We start from the raw sequence: 20,824 nt of genomic DNA, 5'->3' as shown, positions 1-20,824 counted from the left end.
AGGAAAAGTGAACTGCAACAGCTTGAAGGCGAGTAGTCAGGGAGATGGGTTGACTATGAACATCATCTCATGTGAGAAGCACGAGATGGAATGCTGTCCTCAGGGGGAGGTCAAAACAGACTGGGAAGAAACGCGAGAACTCAAAACAGTTGTGAGGATGCAATTTTGTCTCCTGGAGGCAGGGAACAAGCAGACTCTGCAATTCTAACAGCAACTGTAAATCTTCGTTATTTGATCGAATGTTCCGTTGGAGGAGAGTCATATTGAGGAAAGGGGAGGAGGGGGAAAATGAAGGGGTGTCACCTCGGTTGCTGATGAGTGCCAGCCTTAAATGACTCTCTGCTACAGGGCGCAGAGCCTGGAAGATCCTGCTCCACGAGATCTATGGAGGTGTCGGCAATCTCCCTCTGTTGATCTGCAGAGTCCAGGGCAGAAAAACAGTTGGCGGTGTGCACTGGCGACACAGAGGTCTGCCGGGCGAGGGTACACGTGGTGACACCGTCAAAGAGGATCTCCGTGTCAGTGAAGCAGAAGACCGTTTGCCTTTCTTTGGCTTCTTGGAGCCTTTTAGGTTGGCAGAGGAAGACTCAGATGTTTGTCGGCAGGAGGGAAGTAGGAAGTATTCGTGTGATTATTCCTTTTGTCCTTCCCGGTCTGCTGGTTGTGTAGCAGGTGACTTTGTCCCGTGAGGCGAATGGTTGGTGGCTTGTTGCACAGCTGGATGAGGAGACGGCGATGCTACCACGACACTTGGCAATTTTACAACCACAGTGCTGAATTTGAGGTCGCATGTCTGCGTGGCCATGTCCTTCATGGGGCGAGATATAGGAAGAGCTGTAAGTGCCAGATGGTAGAACACAAGGTTTGCGACTGGCTGAGGCAGTTTTTCCTTTACCCGGATCTTCTGGACAGCCTGCTTGTCGAGATACATGGGGCAATTTCGAGAGGAGGCAGCACGGTCGCCATTGTAGCTGATACAACAGGGAGGAGGAGGCAGACAATTGCCTTTGTGAGCATCCCTACCACAGGTTACACATTTGGCCGGGTGTCGACAGGACATTCGAGAGTGGCTGAAACAATGACACTGATAGCAGCACATTGGGTTTGGAGTGTACGGTCAAACTGTGATAACTTCATAGCCTGCTTTGATCTTGGACGGAAGCACCACTGTAAGTGTGAAAAAGGGTGCATGTGGGCAGTAACGATGCATCTATCTTTTTTATCACCTGATGGACTGCAATGATACCCAGATCAGAGAGGTACATTTGGATTTCTGGCCTGGTCATTCCATTGAGCAGCCTAGTGTAAATAACACCATGGGAAGGATTTGCAGTTCTATGGGCCTCAACATGAACAGGATATCTGTGGAGAAGCGAAGTGGCATGCAGTTGTTTTTCTTATGCAAAGTGCCATTGCATGAACAAGAGCAGGATTTCACAGGGCCGGCAATTGCATGAAACCTTTCTGAATAACAAATGGATTTACCATTGCAAAGGACTGACCATCTTCAGTACCCGAAACCACGAAAAATCGTGGTGCAGCTGGGTACGTCTTTGAATCGGAAGTTTCATTCTGTTCACATTTGGTAGACACTGACTGTGAAGATGATGACTGGCTCATTGTGAGAAAATCCCCCATGATCGCCAGCATCTCCGATAGTGCGCTCCTTCCAACTGCCACCCCCCCCCCCCCCCCCAGAAGGGGGCTCCCCACTATAGGTGATTTGTCCACACCTCAGGACCTCAGGTCACGCCTCCCGAACAGCAGACAGAGGGACCAATCAGCAATTTGGGAAGGTAGCAGCTCAGGCAATCACGCCTCCCTGGGCCTGGCCTGTACCGGGGATATGTGCAAACCCTACCTGTTGGCCCAGGGCTGGGAATTAAGCATTACCCAGCCACCTGTTACCCGACAGACGCATGGGCCAGCCTTCAGGAGTGCACAGTGAGGAAGAAGAAAAAGAGAAACATCAAATGCCAAATCAGAGGAAGGATAGGAGAAGGTGAATTAAGAAAAAAAAGTGGAACGAGATTCAGTGGTTAGACTGTTCTGATGTCAGCTACTGAAAATGCGGAACACATTCTGAAGAACTCTCTGGACATGTTCCCCGAGGGAGGGGAAAAAGAACAGCAAGAGAATAAGACTGTCGCATGGAAGGGAAGAGATGCTGCAAAGGCTGGGACCCCACAGTAGCCAAGCATGAACCTGAACACATCAGACTGTGAAAGAGGCTTCAACACGATGGTCTTAGTTATGACTTAGTTGTGGGCCCTCTGCTCTCTCTCTGGAACCGCAAGAACTACCTCAAAGTATGGATCAAAACCCACAGGCATGCCCCAAGGACAACCAATGCAAGAAGGCTAATCTAAAAGTGCAGCTGTACTGTTAAAATTTTCACACTATTAACAAGATTTTTCCCTCTCTCTACTAAAGGAAATTACAGCTGGGAAACATTCTGAGCCCAACAAAAAAGTTATGGTAATTTTTTCAGCAGTGCTAGAAGATCTGCAAATACTTCTATTTATCTGCAAAAATATCAGAGATGTGCATTTATCTAAAAGGGAACTATACAAACCACAAATGGATTTTCAATAAATAAAAGTCACAAACTTACACTGGCAAGCCAACGAATTCTCTCCTTGCCTTCACAAAAGAAAATAATAAAACACTAATACTTAATGTCATTATCTCAGATTTGTTAAAAATGTAGCTTACTCTTCTCTCTGTATATTAGAACAGTAACATTATTTACTGATATCGAACTTTAAGACTTGTGTAGTAAAAGTTTATTACTGTTGAAGTTAAAATTTGTAATATTCCTCTCATGAACAAAACTAGCACATTGTTTCTGCTTCCTCAAGGGCCTCACATTAAAAACAGATGGTGCTGTCTATCCACAGAACTATGGGCATTGGACAACATGATTTGTTTGGCCTGGTGGTATCTGGCAAAGTGCATGTCTCGAAACCTAAAGGTTATGAAATCAATACACTGCAGCACAACTCTGATGTGGGTGTATAAGCACTGACATGTAGGCAAAGAAACTGTGGCATCTGTGTCTTTCTGACATGTGTGCGGTAAAGCTGAAATGTGATCTACAGCTATGTTATTACCAAGTGCATCAAAACAGGACCAATGTGCTGATATTCTTTTCTTCACTGCCGAAGGACATACACTGGTAGACATCCACCAGAGAACGAAGAATGTGTATGGGGCAGCGTGTCTTCTAAAAACCACCACTGTGGAATGGGTGCTGCTGCTTCATGACAACACAAATCCCCATATCGTAAATGTTATAATGTAAAAGTTACACCAACTCAAGTGGGAGACATTCAAACATCCACTCTATAATTCTGATCTGTCATCATGTGATTATTACGCCTCTTGTCCTTTTAAAAAAGCCTTGAAGAGGTGAGAATTTCTGCCACATGTGGATGCGAAGCAGGCATACTTCGTGCAACGGGACACTGTGTTTTACCAAATCGGTCAATTCATATGAAGTGGTCCAGTGACGGTTGCTTAACCATTTTTAAATATTTTAATTTTTTTATATATGATTGCCCTATATTTTAGAAGTTAAAACAGTTTTTTAAAATAACTTATCTTGCACTTTTACAGGATGGTGGCCATTCTTATTTGTAGGCGTGCTACGATTTTTCAGTCTGGAGACATTTGTGAAAATTTTAATATCTCTGCACTGGGTTAAGTTACAACACTGCAATTGAAATGATTGTTTTTAGAAAAGTGTCCTCTACAACACTGTCTATTACACAAAATACAGTAAATTCAAAAATAACCAGTCAAAATGACCTCCAAAGTTTGGTATACAAATTTTCAAAAATCCACTTTTCAGGCCCAAAAATAACAAACAAGGAGTGATGTATGAGAATCTATTTTTTTTCCTATCGTTAGATATCATACACTACTAGCCTCATATAGAGCAAGAACACTTACAAATGTTTCCTTAATTTTTTATGAATTTTTGAAAATTTTCATTTTTTTGTAAAGTGTGGGGTTAGTTATCCCAGGTGGAACTGAATATAAAAATATGATTTTTGCAGAGTTTGTACAGCTATATGGTAGCAACATACTGTAAACATTTCAACATTGATATCTGACTGAACAAAGATATGAATTTTTGAAAATGAGGAAATAATTCACATTACTCTACAACTGATCTTATGGCTGTTTCCTATTTAAATTGTTTATTGTTTCATTGTAATAACATTTAATTTGACATATATTTAGTTAACACTATCACCCAACATTCATTTAGTTTATTTATTTTTAATAATTCAATATTAAACAATAGGAGCTTTTGCTTTTGTTCTATGGTAATAAAAATGCCCATTTACTTTATTGTCAATAAAGAAGTACATTATTGCTAGGTGTGGCATTGTAGAAGTACATTACTGCTAGGTGTGGCATTGATGTAGTCAGTCTGTTCTGAAACCTCTGTTAGAATGGACGTACATACTTCATCGAGAGTGTAGAATGTGTTATGTGCTTTGTTCTGTCTGTAATTTCTAATTAATTTTGAGAGATTAACTGGAATGCAATAACATGGATGAACAGTGCTCTGCTGGACAGATGGGAAGTGAAGTGTGTCACAAAACAGTTTGTGGTTCAGTTTCAAAAAACTTGAAAAATGTCAATGACTCTGATGAAGTTACACAAACTTTGTTTAAATTTCGAGTAAGTTCTTCTTTAACATCAGTGTGTGTGTGTCATGAGAAGAAACATATTTTGCAGTACAACCACATTTTTGGAAGGAAGTGCTGTGATCCACTTAAAGTTCATAAAAAGCTTATTACTAAAGGTTTGAGGGAAACAAAACTGGAACATTTGTCCTTGTTATGTGAGAGTTAAATAGCTTCCCAAGTCAAACGTAATGTGACACCTGGAAATCTCCCGTGCCCAAATTGTTACTCAAAAATATTTGTTGTGAAACCACAACCAGAATCATGTAACCTTGTTAATGGCACTTATATTCCTAATGAGGAAGCTGTTAGCATATTGGATTTTGCTTGTTCTACGTTAGATGTATCTCGTGCTTCAAAAATAATAAATTTAAGTAGCAGAAAAAGAAAAGCGGCTACTGAAAATAAAGTACAACAAATTTCAGACAAAATAAGAAAAGACTTGGAATCATGCTTTAATAATACAGATACCAACATCATTCCTAAAGAAGAAGAAAACCTACCACCAGCATCATCTGACACTGAATGTTTGAGCTTAATAGAGAAATTAAAAATTAAATGTTCAGTGACATCTAAAGAGAAAAACTTAAAATTTTAAGTTTGCTCCTTGACTCATGGTCAAGAGAAGAAATTGTTCATGAATTCAATGTTACTCATTGTTTGGTTAAACTAACCCAGAAATTAGTGAAAGAGCAAGGCATTCTTCCAGTTTTAGGAAAGAAGAAAGAAGTAGGTATAAGTGAAGAAACAGTTAAAAAAATCCAGCAGTTTTATGAAGATGATGAAAAGAGTAGAATGTGCCCAGGTTGCAAAAATAGCGAACGAGTTGTTATAAATGGAGTTAAGTAACAACGCAGAAATGACTAGTGCTGTCAAATTTAAATGAACTTTTATGTAGCTTTCAAAAATTCTCATCCTGAATGCAAAATTGGTAGGTCAAAGTTTTGTCACCTCCGGATCCTCAGGGACATGTGTTTGTTTATATCTTCAAAATGTCAAACTGACGATTGTGGGTGCCAAACTCAGTGATGTTACCTACAAAGAGTTACTAGATTTAATGGTCTGTGACACTAACAGTTACGAATGCATGAAGAGTTTGTGTAATAAATGCCCTGGTAAGGAAACCGTTATTGAATTGTTTTACAAATATGATAAGGAAATGACAGACAGTATTACCTTCAAACAGTGGGTCACAACTGACAGGGCAGAAATAACAGTGTTTAAATCCCAGGAAGAGTACTTGGAATCTTTAATTGATAACTTACAAAAACTCAAAAGTCACCACTATCTTGAAAGATAAACTTTGCAGTTATTCAATTTGCATTCTATGTGACTACCTGGAGCACAACATTTTGGCTGTACATGTGTTTCAAGAGCATGTAATAAATTACATAAAAGAAAATTTTCCCAAGGTTGAGAAGCTGATATACTTTTCAGATGGAAGTGGTAGTCAGTATAAGAACAAAAATAATTTTTCAAATCTATGCAATCACAAAGAAGACTTTGGGTTGGAGGCTGAATGACACTTTTTTGCATCTTGCCATGGTAAAAATGCATGTGATGGAGTAGGAGGTACAACAAAACGTGAAGTAAGTAAAGCCAGTCTACAAAGACCAACCACAGACCAAATTCTCACAGTACAGGACATGTATGTCTTTTGCAAGGATAATATTAAAGGCATTACCTATTATCTGATCAAGAAAGAAAAAGTGGTTCTGCGTATGAAAACAACACTTCAAACCAGATGTGAAAACTGTATAGCAATAAAAGGAACAAGGCATTTCCACAAATTCCTGGGCATTGCAGAAAATTTACTTCGATGCTATGTAACATCAGAAACCAAATTTTATGAGGATCATTGTGTCAGTAAAATTACATCTCTGTCTTTAATGCTGAATGACATAGTGTATGATGGACAGTGGAGACTAGCATAGGTTGAAAGAATAAGTTTGCAAAACAATTATGTTTTTGTGGATTTTTACCACCCTGATGGCCCAAGATCATCATTTAAGAAATCTACTAGTGACAAAGTTTGGATACCAATGAAAAATGTTATAAGCAAACTTTCAGTGCTTGAACTTGCCATAGCAACTGGGAGGTCTTACCAGTATCACAGAAACTGTCTGAAGAAATGTGTGTTCTTAACATTCACCACCAGGTTTAGGAACAGTTGCATCTCTAAGAATGTTAATTGAAAATATTTATTTTAAGTATGTCAAAATAATAAAAATGTTTCCACTTTTTGTAAATAATTCAGTACCTTGCTTCAATAATAATTGATTATATCCCACCAGTATCACACATGAACAGGCAACAGCCATAAGATCAGTTGTAGAGTAATGTGAATTATCTCTTCATTTTCAAAAATTCATATCTTCGTTCACAGTCAGATATCAATGTTGAAATTTTTACAGTACGTTGCTATCATATAGGTGTACAAACTGTGCAAAACTCATATTCTTATATTCAGTCCCATTTGAGATAACTAACCCCAGACTTTACAAAAAAAATGAAAATTTTCAAAAATTCATAAAAAATTAAGGAAACATTTGTAAGTGTTCTTGCTCTATGTGAGGCTAGTAGTGTATGATATCTAACTATAGGAAAAAATAGACACACATAAATCACTCCTTGTTTGTTATTTTTGGGCCTAAAAAGTGGATTTTCGAAAATTTGGATACCAAACTTTGGAGGTAATTTTGACTGGTTATTTTTGAATTTACAGTATTTTGTGTAATAGACAATGTTGTATAGAACACTTTTCTAAAAACAATCATGCCAATTGCAACATTGTAACTTGAACCCAGTGCAGAGATATTCATATTTTTGCTAACGCCTCTAAACTGAAACATCGTCGTGCACTTACAAACGAAAATGGCCGCCATTCAGTAACGGTGAAAGGTAAAATTTTTTTAAAAACTGTTTTGAATTTCTCAATTATAGGGTAATTACATATGGAAAATTAAAATATTTAAAAATGGTCAAGCAATCAACTTAATTTTTATTGAACCACTTAATTTGGATTGACTCAAATGGGTATTTTCAACGAGGTGACTTGGTGGGGATGATTGCCTCAGTGCTCATGGTGATTTTGCCTGGTTGGCATACCAACCCTGGACTGCAAACCTTTTAAATGGAAACATTTTTATCACCCCTTATTTAATACCTCCAGCCCGCCAAATATTGTTGGAGTCAAGTGTGAGACATTGAGCAATACTGTATCACAGTGTCTCCTTCATCACATATATACCAATTAACCTTGTCTGTTCCAAAACTTGTTGTGGAAGGAATTCTGCCATGGGCATATTCAACTGCTCACTGGTCAGAGGAAAAGGTTTAGCCGGATGGAGGTGGATAACTGTATGAGTAGCTGACTGTGGACTGCAACTTTATCACTACAATGTTCCTGGTTTCGTATTGTTCACAGAATACGGATTTGATTTTTATTGTGAACTTCAGCACTCACATAATTTACATTTAAATTTTGATAATATATAAATTACAAAGACAAAACACTAAAAGCAATATGAAAAGGATAGATTGCTACCCACCATTAAGGCGACACATTTTTGAGTTGCAGACAGACACGACAAAACTGTTATGCATTGAGCTTTTCATCAAAACCTTGTGAGAAAGGAAAAACATACAGTGCCACACAAGCAAGCACACCTCACAAACATGACTGCGATCCCAGGCAATTGTGTCAAATGGATGGAAGCAGCAGTCCGGTGTGGGATGGGGAAGGGACACAGACAGCAGGGTACAGATGGGAGGAGAAAAGTGAGCACTACATGATGGAGCATGCAGGGACTAATGTTGGCAGGAGAAGGCTGCAAGGCACAGAACCGTGAGGCTGTGGGGGAGGGATGGAATGGAGAAGAGTCAAAGACGGGTGGGTGTGTTGTGGGAGAGTGGCACACAAGGAGTGTGAGGGGATGTGAACTGGAAAGAGGTGATACAACAGGGGGGCGGAAATTGTTGGATGGAGGGTGTGAGGCAAGTAGGTTACCGCAGGTTGAGGCTGGGATAATTTTGGGAGTGGAGAATGTTTTGTAAGGATAGCTCCCATTTGTGCACTTCAGAAAAGCTGGTGCTGACGGAGAGGATCTAGAGGGCCTGGGTTGTGAAGCAGCCATAAAATCAAGGATGGTATGTTTACCTGCATGTTGTGCCACGGGGTGGTCCGCTTCCCATATAGAAAGCTGTGCAATGATTCTGGCACAGCTGGTATATGACGTGACTCCTTTCAGAGGTGGCCCAGGCTCAGATGGGGTTGTACAAGCACATGCCAGGACTCGAATAAGATGTGCTGGGTGGTTAGATTAGGCAGGTATTGCACCTGAGTCTTCCACAGGGATATCAGCCCTTTGGCAAGGGGTTGGGATTGAGAGTATCACACGGATGGACTAGTATGTTGTGGAGGTTGTGTGGGTGGTGGTGGAACCCCATTTTAGGAGGGGTGGGTACGGTCTTCCGTAGGATGTCTCTCATTTCAGAGCACAATGACAGATAATCGAAGCCCTGATGAAGGATTGTAGATCGGTGGTGGTTAGAGGATCGAGGCTGTGTGGGGGTATTGCACAGAAAATCTGCTTGTGGACTACATCAGGGGGATAATGCCTGCTGGTGAACACTTTTGAGAGACCTTTAGCATACTGAGAAAAGGAGTTGTTCTCACTGTGGATATGCTATCCCCAGGTGGCCAGGCTGTATGTACAGGATTTTTTCATGTGGAGTGGATGGCAGCTGTTGAAATGTAGGTACTGTTGGTGGTTGTTGGTTTTTGAGGAGGATCCGGTGAAGCAGATGGTAGAGAAGGTGCTGAGGTTGTGAAAGAATGAGGGTAGGATGTCTTGGCTCCAAGTCCTGATCATGAAGATATCACCAATGAACCTGAGGGTTTGGGGTTTTGGGAAGCTAGAGAGGTTTCCTCTAGATGGCCCATAAACAGGCTGGCACAGAAGGGTGTCATGCGGGTACCTACAGCTGTGCTGAAGATTTGTTTGTGTACCTTTCCTTCAAAGGAGAGGTAGTTGTGTGCTGGAATTAAGTTAGTGACATGTATGAGGAATGAGGTAGTCATGTACGAGTCTGAAGGACATTAGGAGAGAGAGAGTTCAATACTGCAAGACCTTGAGCATAAGGGATATTTGTGTGTAGGGAAGGGGCTTCAACGTCCCTCAGCCCATGGACTTGCCACTGTGAACACTACCTCTCCTAATGTCCTTCAGACACCAAATCTACTCTCTCTTTTTTCATATTCATTACCAACGTTACTGTAATGCACAACTACTTCTACTGCTTTAAAGGGAAGGTATACAAACAAATCCATGACAAAGCCATGGGCAGCCGTGTAGCACCCTCCTATGCCAACATGTTTATAGGCCATCAAGAGGAAAGTTTCCTAGCCTTCCCGAAGCCCAAACCCCTGATCTAATTCAGATTCATTGCTGATATCATTGTGATCTGGATTCAGGGCCAAGACACCTTATCCTCATTCCATGCCCTCTGTCGTGTATCACCTTCTCCCTCATTGTGTGCTGCTCTCTGCCAACACACCTACCGATCTTCTCCCCTTCTGTGCTCCTCTCCTTTCCTGCTTCCCCCCCTCCCCCCCTCCCACAGCCCACCACATTTCTCTCTCCCCCTCACCCCACCCACCCATACCCTGCTATCCCTCCCCCTTTCCCACCCCACTCCACATTGATGCATCCATCCAAAGCAGTTGCACTCTGGCCAGAGCAGCCAGACATAGCGGTCGTGTGTGTGTGTGTGTGTGTGTGTGTGTGTGTGTGTGTTTTCTGAACAAAGCTTTGATCAAAAGCTCAATGTGTAACAGTATTTTCATTGCGCCTGTCTGCAACTAACTGTCATCTTCATACAGTGAGTAGCAATCTATCTTTTTCATAACATTGTTGATTTTCCAACTTGAAATTTCCATTGTTTGATAAAGACAAAATACAGAATTGTGGGCTAAATATAAATCATTTTACTAACTGTAACACAGGACATCTGCCCTGAGCAATAGCTAAATTTAGTAACTGCTAGAAAAGCATGCCAGATTCGACTTTAGTGTGAGAAATACTTTAAATGTATTAGAATGAAAAAGATCTCCAAAAACTATATTGTGCTGCATTGCACTGAGGAGCTATATGGAAACAAACAGCAGAGTTACACTACCGCTGCCATCCCTTATTGGTTACCTTTATTAATTGTGATTGTGTGTTTTGTCACTGCTTTGCACATATGGGTATGAATAATTCAACTGTGCTGCCAACTGTGTTAGTTGTCACTCCTATTTCATAGAACTCATGGTTTCAAAAGCACTGCTTGAATATGGCAGTTCAATCAGTATGGGATTAAATTTATGTACAAATTTCTTCCCTTGTGCAATGTTGCCTGCCACTTACTTGGTTAGCCCTAACTGCAACCAACCCAATAGCTATTTATTATCAACTGTAGGTGTATTGAGGAAGCAGGATTAATGACAAAGTGTGTCGCTGCTCTGTAGAAATATTTTACTACAACTCAAGTTTTGATAAAGCCTCCCCATAGGCCAAATTCAGCACAGTTCTGCATTATAGTTTTGCAATTGTCTGTTGCAATTATGTGGACTACACACATGCCATAGTGGTCAAGCTTTTTTTTAGAAATACAAATCTGGTTACACTTAATCAGAAGAGTCATTCCATAACAACCCGACCTTTTTGTGGTGTTAAAGAATTTTTGTTTTTTTAGTATCACAGTTAATTCTTCATGGTCATTAATTCTGAATATACCACAGCAGCAATGATCTGTCATAGAATGCAACAGATGTCTAAAAGAGATACTGTTGAAATTCAAATAATCAAAAAATTCCATGATGCATTTTTTTAAATGTCGCAGGGACTGATGGTATATGACACCAAGAAAATAATTACTATTACACACACTAAGTGCATCTGTCAATTCTGTCCTACCTCAATACGACAAGCTCACGGGAAATGGAACGACCTATGCACAGATAACTAATCTGGAAGTGTGCAGTGGTTGTAATGATGTGAAATCATGAATAAATTGCTAAAAAAAGCTTTGGTTCAGTCTACTTCTCATTCTTACAGATCCTAAGTTGTCCATTGTCAATCTCTGAACACATCATGTTCTCAAAGCAATCTTTCCTATATTTTTATATTCTTTTGTGAGTGCTATATCACGTCTACAAATCTCATTCTCACCCTTAGATATTGCTCCTTCATCTTAAATAAAGTCTTGTAATCTGCAATTTGATTGCACTTGTGAACACTGACTTCCACACTTCTCAGTAATAACTTTGTATTCTTGAGTAGGTGACATATTACTAGCAAAATATACACCATAGAAATTTTGAGTCGCAGACAGGCACAACAAAAAGATTTTCACACTTAAAGCTTTTGGCCAATAGCCTTTCTCAACAATAGAGAGGAGTCAGGCTTCCATCATTTGGCTGTGTAAGTTAATCTCATATAAAATAAACTTTGAAAGCACAAAAAAGTCAAAATATAGGAACAAATAACATTATTTGTACATGAAATCATCGTGGTACTTTGAAAGTGACAACATCAGATTCCCTGTTCTGCTTGTCTATGTTACCCCACATCCTCCAAAGCATTGCTTCCATAAGGGGCTACACACCAATTGCATCAGCTGCTTCTCCATGCACCATTAGTTCGTGAACAGACTACACCCGTTATCTGTGTGAAACTGTTCACATTTATTGAAGTAATACCAACATTGAGAACGTCTGAAAATCCATTGAAATAGGCGTGAACCTTTCACCAGTTTGTACATTTGCAAACTTAAGCCAAAGGATTGCTATTCCCAGCTCCTCAAGTACGTCAATTTTCTTTCCTTTCTTACCCATATGCATCACCTCTTTTATGCTGCCTCACAGGTGGTGACTAGTTTCACATATATGTATGGCAAATACTGATCTGCTGTAGTTGCCCAGTCTAAAATCATCTACATGCTCCCTGGCTCTTGTTGAGAATTTCTTACCTATTTGTCTTAACCATATGGGCAAGAAGAAACAGAAAGAGAAAATAGCAATGGGTAAGGAGAGTGTCACTTTACCATATTTTTCACAGAAACTAGCAAAAATTTTTCAATGTTAAAAATCAATAAAACCAGGCATGATTGTGGTAGAGACTCTCTTTATTGATTTCTAACATTTCATACTGATTGCTGTGTTCCAGACAAGAATGCTTTCTAAAATTTTAAACATTTTTCAGCCCTACGATGTCCAGCAAAAGAATTAATGAGACACAGCTTAAAACATGAAGTTGGCAATAGCATAAGTAAATCTGAACAGGTAGGCATTTATAAAATACAATGTTCATCATATAATGTAAAATATATAGGACAAAAAGGCAGGCAATTTTCGATAATTTCCACACTTGCCCACGAAAGGCAAAGGTCCCGAGTTCGAGTCTCGGTCGGGCACACAGTTTTAATCTGCCAGGAAAGTTTCAATTTTCGATAAGATATAGGGATCACTCAGACGCTTTTAGATTGGGCAACCATGGCAGATCAATAGTTGTGAACATATACATGAAACTAATCACACCCTGAAAGGCATAGAAGAGGACTTCAAGATGATACACGTGGATAAAAAAACTTGACTTACCCGAGGAGCTTGAAACATTAATTCACCTGGTTATGTTTCATAATGTACTTTATGTACAAACTGGTGAGAATGGTAATGCCTTCTTCAATAGGTTTTTAGATCTTTTTATGGATGGTTATAGTAAAATAAATGTGAAAGGTCTTGCACAGATAACCTATACTGTGGTTCTCTCCATACCCATGTATCATACTTAGAATGTTATGGAATGGTATGGAATGGCTAATGGCTCAGCACACACTGTCATTGCCATACATATATTTACTAGTGGTGCATGGAGAGGCTGCTGAAATAACTGGTTTTTAGCCCATTATGGAAACAACACTTTGGAGGATGTGTTGTAACACAGATAAGGGGAGCGGGGAATCTCGTGCTGCCATTTTTGAAGTAAGACAAGAACGTCATGTCCAAATAATTTTTTTTTTTGTGTTTATACTTTGACCTTGACTGCTTTTGACATGCATTTCATACAGGATTAACTTAAGACATACAGGTGATAGCAGGTTGATTCCCAAAACATGTTGCTGTGGATTGTTTTCCTAAAATTAGTGGCTGTATGCTAAAACATTTGTAACAGTTACCTTAACAAATGCTACCTCTGTTCCTTAAGATGGACAATTTTAGAACAACTGTTTAGAAACACTACAACAGATCCTCAGTACTAACACAGTCTCATTCTGAACAGAATGATTTTATAAACAGTATGATGATATTTTTTTCTATTTTTTTAGGCAGGGGAGGAGGGGAAATGGCATGCACTACAAACTTGAACAGACAGGAAGCTATTTTCACCACCACCACCACCACCACCACCACCACCACCATCACCACCACCTTTCACATTAATCATTTCTTGCAAACAGAAACTCATAACCACACAGAAGGGCTTCTGTGAAACCAGACTCTTAGGTAAATTTTATAGAGACCACTGCAGATGTCTCGGCTGTAAATACAATGAAGTGTCAAAGAAACTGGTATAGGCAGGCGTATTCAAATACAGAGATATGTAAACAGGCAGAATACAGCACTGCAGTCGGCAATCCCTATATAGCACAACAAATGTTTGTTGCCATTGTTAGATCGGTTGCTGCTGCTACAATAGCCGGTTATCAAGCTACAATGGCCGGTTATCAAGGTTTAAGTGAGTTTGAATGTGGTGTTACAGTCAGCGCATGAGCGATGGGATACAGCATCTCCAAGGTAGTGAAGAAGTGGGGAGTTTCCCATTTCACAAGTGTACCGTGAATATCAGGAATCCGGTAAAACATCAAATCTCAGACATCGCTGCGGCCGGAAAAAGATCCTGCAAGAACAGGACCAATGACACCTGAAGACAATTGTTCAACATGGCAGAAGTGCAACCCTTCCAAAAATTGCTGCATGTTTCAATGCTGGTCCACCGACAAGTGTTGGCGTGCAAACCATTCAACGAAACATCACCAATATGAGCTTTCAGAGCCGAAAGCCCACTTGTGTACCCTTGATGACTGCATGACACAACACTTTACGTCTCGCCTGGGGCTGTCAACACTGACATTGGACTGTTGATGACTGGAAACAGGTTGCGTGGTTGGACGAGTGTCGTTTCAAATTGTATTGAGTGGATAGATGTGTACAGGTATGGAGACAACCACATGAAGCCATGGACCCTTCATCTTAGCAGGGGACTGTTCAAGCTGGTGGAGGCTCTGTAACAGTGTGGGGCGTGTGCAGTTGGAGTGATATGGGACCCCTGATACATCTAAATATGACTCTGACAGGTGACACATACTTAAGCATCCTGTCGGATCACCTGAATCCATTAATGTCCATTGTGTATTCCAATGGACTTGGGCTATTCCAGCAGAACACTGTGACACCCTCACACATCCAGAATGGCTCCAGGAACACTCTTCTGCTACTTCCACTGGCCACCAAACTCCCCAGACATGAACATTATTGAGCATATCTGGGATGCCTTGTATTGTGCTGTTCAGAAGAGATCTCCACTCCCTCGTACTCTTACGGATTTTTGGACAGCCCTGCAGCAGGATTCATAGTGTCAATTCCCTCCAGCACTACTTCAGACATGCGCCGAGTCCACGCCACATCATATTGTGGCACTTCTGTGTGTTCACAGGGCCCTACACAATATTAGGCAGGTTTACCAGTTTCTTTGGCTCTTCCGTGTATTTTCATTGGTATATCCAATTCCCATACTGTAAACAAATGTAAATGGACAAAAAGATATCTTTAACCAGTATTCTGGTAAGACGTGTGACAGAATGCTTAAAACATTTTGCACATAAAGTAATGTTGGTACTTGTCTGTAGATATATTTGAAAATTTATGGGACACTGTCTTTAATGACCATGCCCCTTATGCTGTGTAGGACCACCCACACTTCCGATTAGCATAATGTATCAACGAGAAAACTGTGGTATATGACCATGTGTAATCACCCAGAGATATTTCTTTCTGTCAAGCAGTGTTTTGCCGCAAGTGACTGCTGAGACTGATCAGATTTTGTATTTTACAGAAAACCATGAATTAACTCCATCTACTGGGGAAATAACCAGCTTCCACAATAGATTCAGCAATAAGTATCACATATTGGTAGCTGAACTGTTATCAGAAACATCTAATGTGTCCACATAAAAGTATGTTTTTCTGGTAGGGAAATAAATACTGTTGAATAGAGTTGGAGACTCAATAACTTTAGTTTCTGTTAAGTAAGTACTACTCAAATTACACTAATATATATCCAAATACTGCTGATCTACAAATAACTAACAAGCCAAAAACACTGTTTTACAATGCAATATATTAAAAGCTTGATTGTAAGGAAAGCTATTTGAAGAATAAAGATACAGGTACCCAAGCACTTTAGAAGTCCACACCACTTGTTATGTGAAGAAGGCACGCAAATAGCATTCAGTTTATATGGGAAATAATGGGATGTCATCACACATTGGCAGTTACATAAGAACGCCATGGTCAATAAATAAAATTTTACCTTCAATGTGGACTGGCAGACTTAAGCTAGAAGCTGGCCTAGAGTATTGCTGTAATGGTGATAAAGATAATGGATTATTTAGGATAGGATGAGGGGTCTAATAACTGTGGTCACACCAACTGGTTAATGACCATCACAATAGCCACAACAGCGAAGGCCATGGAAACAAATAAGTGAACAGGCACCTGCAAATGGCAACAGAAATGAGAGAAATACTGAAATAAAAATAAAACATTAACAAGAAAATAATCAACAAAAGAGAACACTTACATATACACAAACACAAAAGAAAATGCAAGCAAATAAAGCTGTACTAAAGCACGCAAAAATATTAGGAGGCAAGTTGGAAAGCAGAAACGGGAAATAAAAGAACAGAAAAGAAAAGATATGCATACAAAAGATATACTCCTTGCACAGCTACCCATTAGTCACTTCAACTCCAGTTTCTGCTTTTGCCAACAATCATATAACAGGACTTAGCTTAGAAACAGTAATAATTTCTTGAAACACCAAAAAGTATCACACTTTGTCCAACACTCTCCTCCTTCCTGTAGTAACATTACTTCCAAGAACTGTCCTATGCAATTCATGATGATAAATTCATGTCTCTTGTAGCTCATATCTCTTAAGCACTTCAGAGCTTTCCAGGTAACAACCATAACTCTTTCTGTGCAAAAGTGGTTTAACATTCTGATTTTACATTTTCACATGTTAAAGTACGGAAGCTTTTCACACTTCGATTAATTTTTTGTGCATACATTTCACGGTTTGCAACCAATATTTTTTTTAGTGAATACACCTTTTAACAGGACAGTAACATCAGAATGATATATCCATTTCATTGTTTATGAGTCACACAAATCTTATGTGTGACTAAATTAATAGATACTTTGTAATAGTTCTCTATGCAACAACTGTTTTCCACAACTTTATTTTGGCAACCATTCAATGTCATTATTGCAATCATTTAATACAAATATGGAAAATTATGACATTACAGTTCATTTTCATTTATCTTGAAAAATACCAAATGCGAATTTTCCATATATACTGCCATTACATAAAAACAGTTGATGAAAATGTAAATTAGTGGCTGGAGACTTTCTTACTATTTCATTTGTATCCTTTATTAACTGTATCAACAGTATCACCATCTTTTCAACTGTTTGCATTTCTTTCATACTTATCCTGGATTGTGTGTTAGTCATTAATTTGACTAAATAAAGAACAAATCATAAGTTTGTCAGGAGCTAGGTATCCTCTGTGGGACAGCTATGTTCTGATACTATCAGGTTAGATACAAATACTTTCCACTGTGGAACACACACCCTGTGTAACAGAAAATTCAGAGTATATCTATACAGTGAAGTAAAACTCCTTACTGTCTTCTTGAATGACTAGACAATGATCAGCTATTGCTGATACTACTGTTAAGCATACCAGACAAATTTATGTTGATTACCTTCCCTACAAGCAAGGGAATTTCCTCTTCAACCATGTATTTTGATTATATCAATATCTGTTGTTCTCACATCGATTTCCATTGCCTGATGAGCATTCTTCTTAATTTCTTTCAGTTTTGCACCACTTTCCGTTTCATCCACCTCTATCAGATGATATGCTATTTATTTACTTCTGCAGCTATTTTAAATCTCTAATGAGATGATTCCTCTTCAGTTTGAGCTGTAGCTTCTTTTTTAAAGTTCAAGCACTTTGTGTATTTCTTGAGCCATCGTCAGTTGAAGATGGTTCAAGAGGGGATGAGGGAGTGGTTTGCTCTTTTTTTAAATTTATTTTTATGTCAAACTTCGTATTTACTCATGCTCATAAGATATCAATTATTCCTTACTCTTTCTCCTCCCCCTCCTACAACTACCACCAGTACAACCTACCACCTACAACAACAACTGCTGTTGCTCCTCCTCTCTTATCACCATGGTAAGTGTGGTTGGGTACCAAGAATCCTAGATGATATATTCAAAATATACTGGGTTGGAATTTCTTATTGCTATTCATTATTTGTTAGACATTTCTTTGCTGCAACACAAAAATTAATATCTCCTCATATTATTGAATAGTATAATTCTTCCTCTGTTCATTTAATTTTCTTACTTGTCTTCTCCATCTGATGTACTATATGTTCAAAACACAAAAAATATGGGAATTTTTACATAGTTCTTCAACTACATCACACCACTGATGTCATTGTGAGGGGGCTAAAATATTTTTGTAACTGAAAATATTACATGTAATTAGGGACCAGCACCTGACATTTGTTGTTTGTAAAATGCTGCACAAATTTAAAAGCTTGTCATGCTATATGTGTGAAGACAAAGCCTTAGAGTTTTGAAATGGACTGTTAAAAAGAGTGATGATTGGGGAACTTTTTGACCGGAATGTTTGCTTTTGCAAAAACTTCAACAGTTTATTTTCTGAAACTGCCTCTGTTTTCTTCTTTTGCCTGTATTGAAGCTTTCAACAAATGATCATTTTGTTAAGAAGCAGCATTATTTTCCTGTCGATAAACTGAAAGCATCTCTGATCTAAAGTGTTTCTTGATATTATTATATTTTTCCCAGCCCAATTTTATTCTTACATAATCTGCAGCATATTAATTCTAATCTTGCGTGGGCACTCAAAGCTATGCTACCCATACTTGACGACACTATATATAGAGCTGACAAAGAGCTTAGAATAGCAGTAGAACTGAAAATAACTATTCACACATTACAATAAGAAATTCGGTGCGGTCAAACTATGCTAACAGGTTCTGTTTTTCAGTTGCTATAGTGCAGTGAGCGGAAACTATATACTGGCACATGGCTGCGGGCACATACAAACTAAAATTTTGACCACCAAACAGATGAGGAACGGTGTGGGGAAACAATCCTCACCTCCCTCTGCCATGGCAGCAGCTTAAACTCATGTTCTGCATAAGCAGAACTGACGTGGTCACAGGGATTGCCGATTCCTTCTGGTATTGTGAGGGTCATAATTGAAATCAAAGATCGACCAGCCTTAGTCTTTTCACTCATTTCAACATAAGGAAAGAAAACAACGCATATACGAATGGATACTGCACAACTGCTTGCTGAGGTGGGCAGTGTGTTGTAAATGAGGTAGTTCAGGTCTGACGTCTAGCAGTATTTGATGCAACCACAATTCAGTACAACCCCCACCTAAAACTGCCATGTTAAAAGCTTCTGCACTACATCAACTTTTCAATTTAAGCTCTTAGACCATTTTGGCACCAATAAATGGCTTGGCACCAAAGACTCAAGTGCACTGGTATGTTGTTGCATTTGTGTGCATTTTGTTTTGTAAACATATGCTTATGCTCATTATCTTTCCAAACTCGGCTTTGCCAGTTGATGTGGATACCAGTAACTGATAACTGTTTACATTTTTGATATTTATATGCAGAAGATAAAGCTATTTTAAACTCCCTCTGATAAAATAGTTCTCTCTCTCTCTCTCTCTCTCTCTCACACACACACACACACACACACACACACACACACACACACACACACACACACACTTTTACATGCTACATTATCCAGGCAGGAATACATTGTGTAAGTGCTGAAATTTGTCTGGGATGAAGTGTTGTGTATGGTGGAGTGGATGAAGGGAGAGTAGGGATCATGAGGGAGAGTTGAGGAAATGTGGCTCATGGCTGGGAGGGAGTGGCATCCGGTGCACAGGATAGGAGCGTGGGACTGGGGAGCTTGATCTCGTTGTAGGCAAATGGCGTTGTGTGTAACAAGTGGGGGAGTGGATTGGGAGGAGCAGATAAAATGAAGTCAATTATGATAGTTCAAATGAAGATGCCTGTGGCCCACTTTTTGAAGTAATCCACTGGTGTGTCTAGTTTTACATACTGTATCACTACAAAATACACTTTCTACACATGTATTAGTATCAAGAGTATTCTGTAGAAAACACATGAAGACTGTTAAGCTTTCCCAGTGAAAATATTTCTGACTTGTAACATACAAGAATCGAAATAACTTACAGCAAATGAATATAAAATCAAAAAAGGTGTTAAAAATGAGTAGAATTCCAGCATTAACAAGATATGTCACACACATCAGTGCCAGTATTACCAAAATGATAAATTAACTTCAACGTTAACTTAAGAACAAGCAAAATTAGGCAAATTACTCACAGCATATGTCTGATTAAGCAAACTACCACTGTCTTGTTTCAGTATTTCAAGTTCTTTTATCAGACGAGTTTGTTCATCATTGCATTTTGCATACCTCTCTTTCACAAGCACAAGTTCTTCCTCAAGACAATTCACCTAGAAAGCAAAAAAGAAACATTTTAATTAAATCTTTTAATATGTTACATTCATGTTAGAATACAGTTGATTATGCAAAAAGCCTTCGAGTAAATAGTACACTGCAGACTATAGTTATATTAACACTACAAAACGTAAAAAATCTTTATTTCATGCTTAACTTTTAAATGTTTCTTGCCAATATT

At 39.1% G+C, this 20,824-nt stretch overlaps 1 protein-coding gene across 3 annotated transcripts in view; it reads right to left on the bottom strand.

The window, feature by feature from the left end:
- LOC126248029 (sarcolemmal membrane-associated protein-like) overlaps positions 1–20,824 on the bottom strand; it is a 330,102-nt gene that overhangs the window by 30,684 nt on the left and 278,594 nt on the right. For 2 of the 3 annotated variants that reach the window (XM_049948630.1, XM_049948631.1), the window contains one exon: positions 20,505–20,639. In XM_049948630.1, coding sequence (XP_049804587.1) covers positions 20,505–20,639 — 135 coding nt within the window. Of the gene's footprint in view, positions 1–16,333; positions 16,519–20,504; positions 20,640–20,824 lie in introns of all 3 variants that reach the window. The other variant, XR_007545401.1, reaches the window with a different exon arrangement.

The sequence above is a fragment of the Schistocerca nitens genome, chromosome 3 (assembly GCF_023898315.1).
Source record: "Schistocerca nitens isolate TAMUIC-IGC-003100 chromosome 3, iqSchNite1.1, whole genome shotgun sequence".
In the NCBI taxonomy this organism is placed as follows: domain Eukaryota; kingdom Metazoa; phylum Arthropoda; class Insecta; order Orthoptera; family Acrididae; genus Schistocerca; species Schistocerca nitens.
The sequence above is the reverse complement of the archived record's forward strand: the minus strand, read 5'-3'. Positions and strand labels throughout refer to the sequence as shown.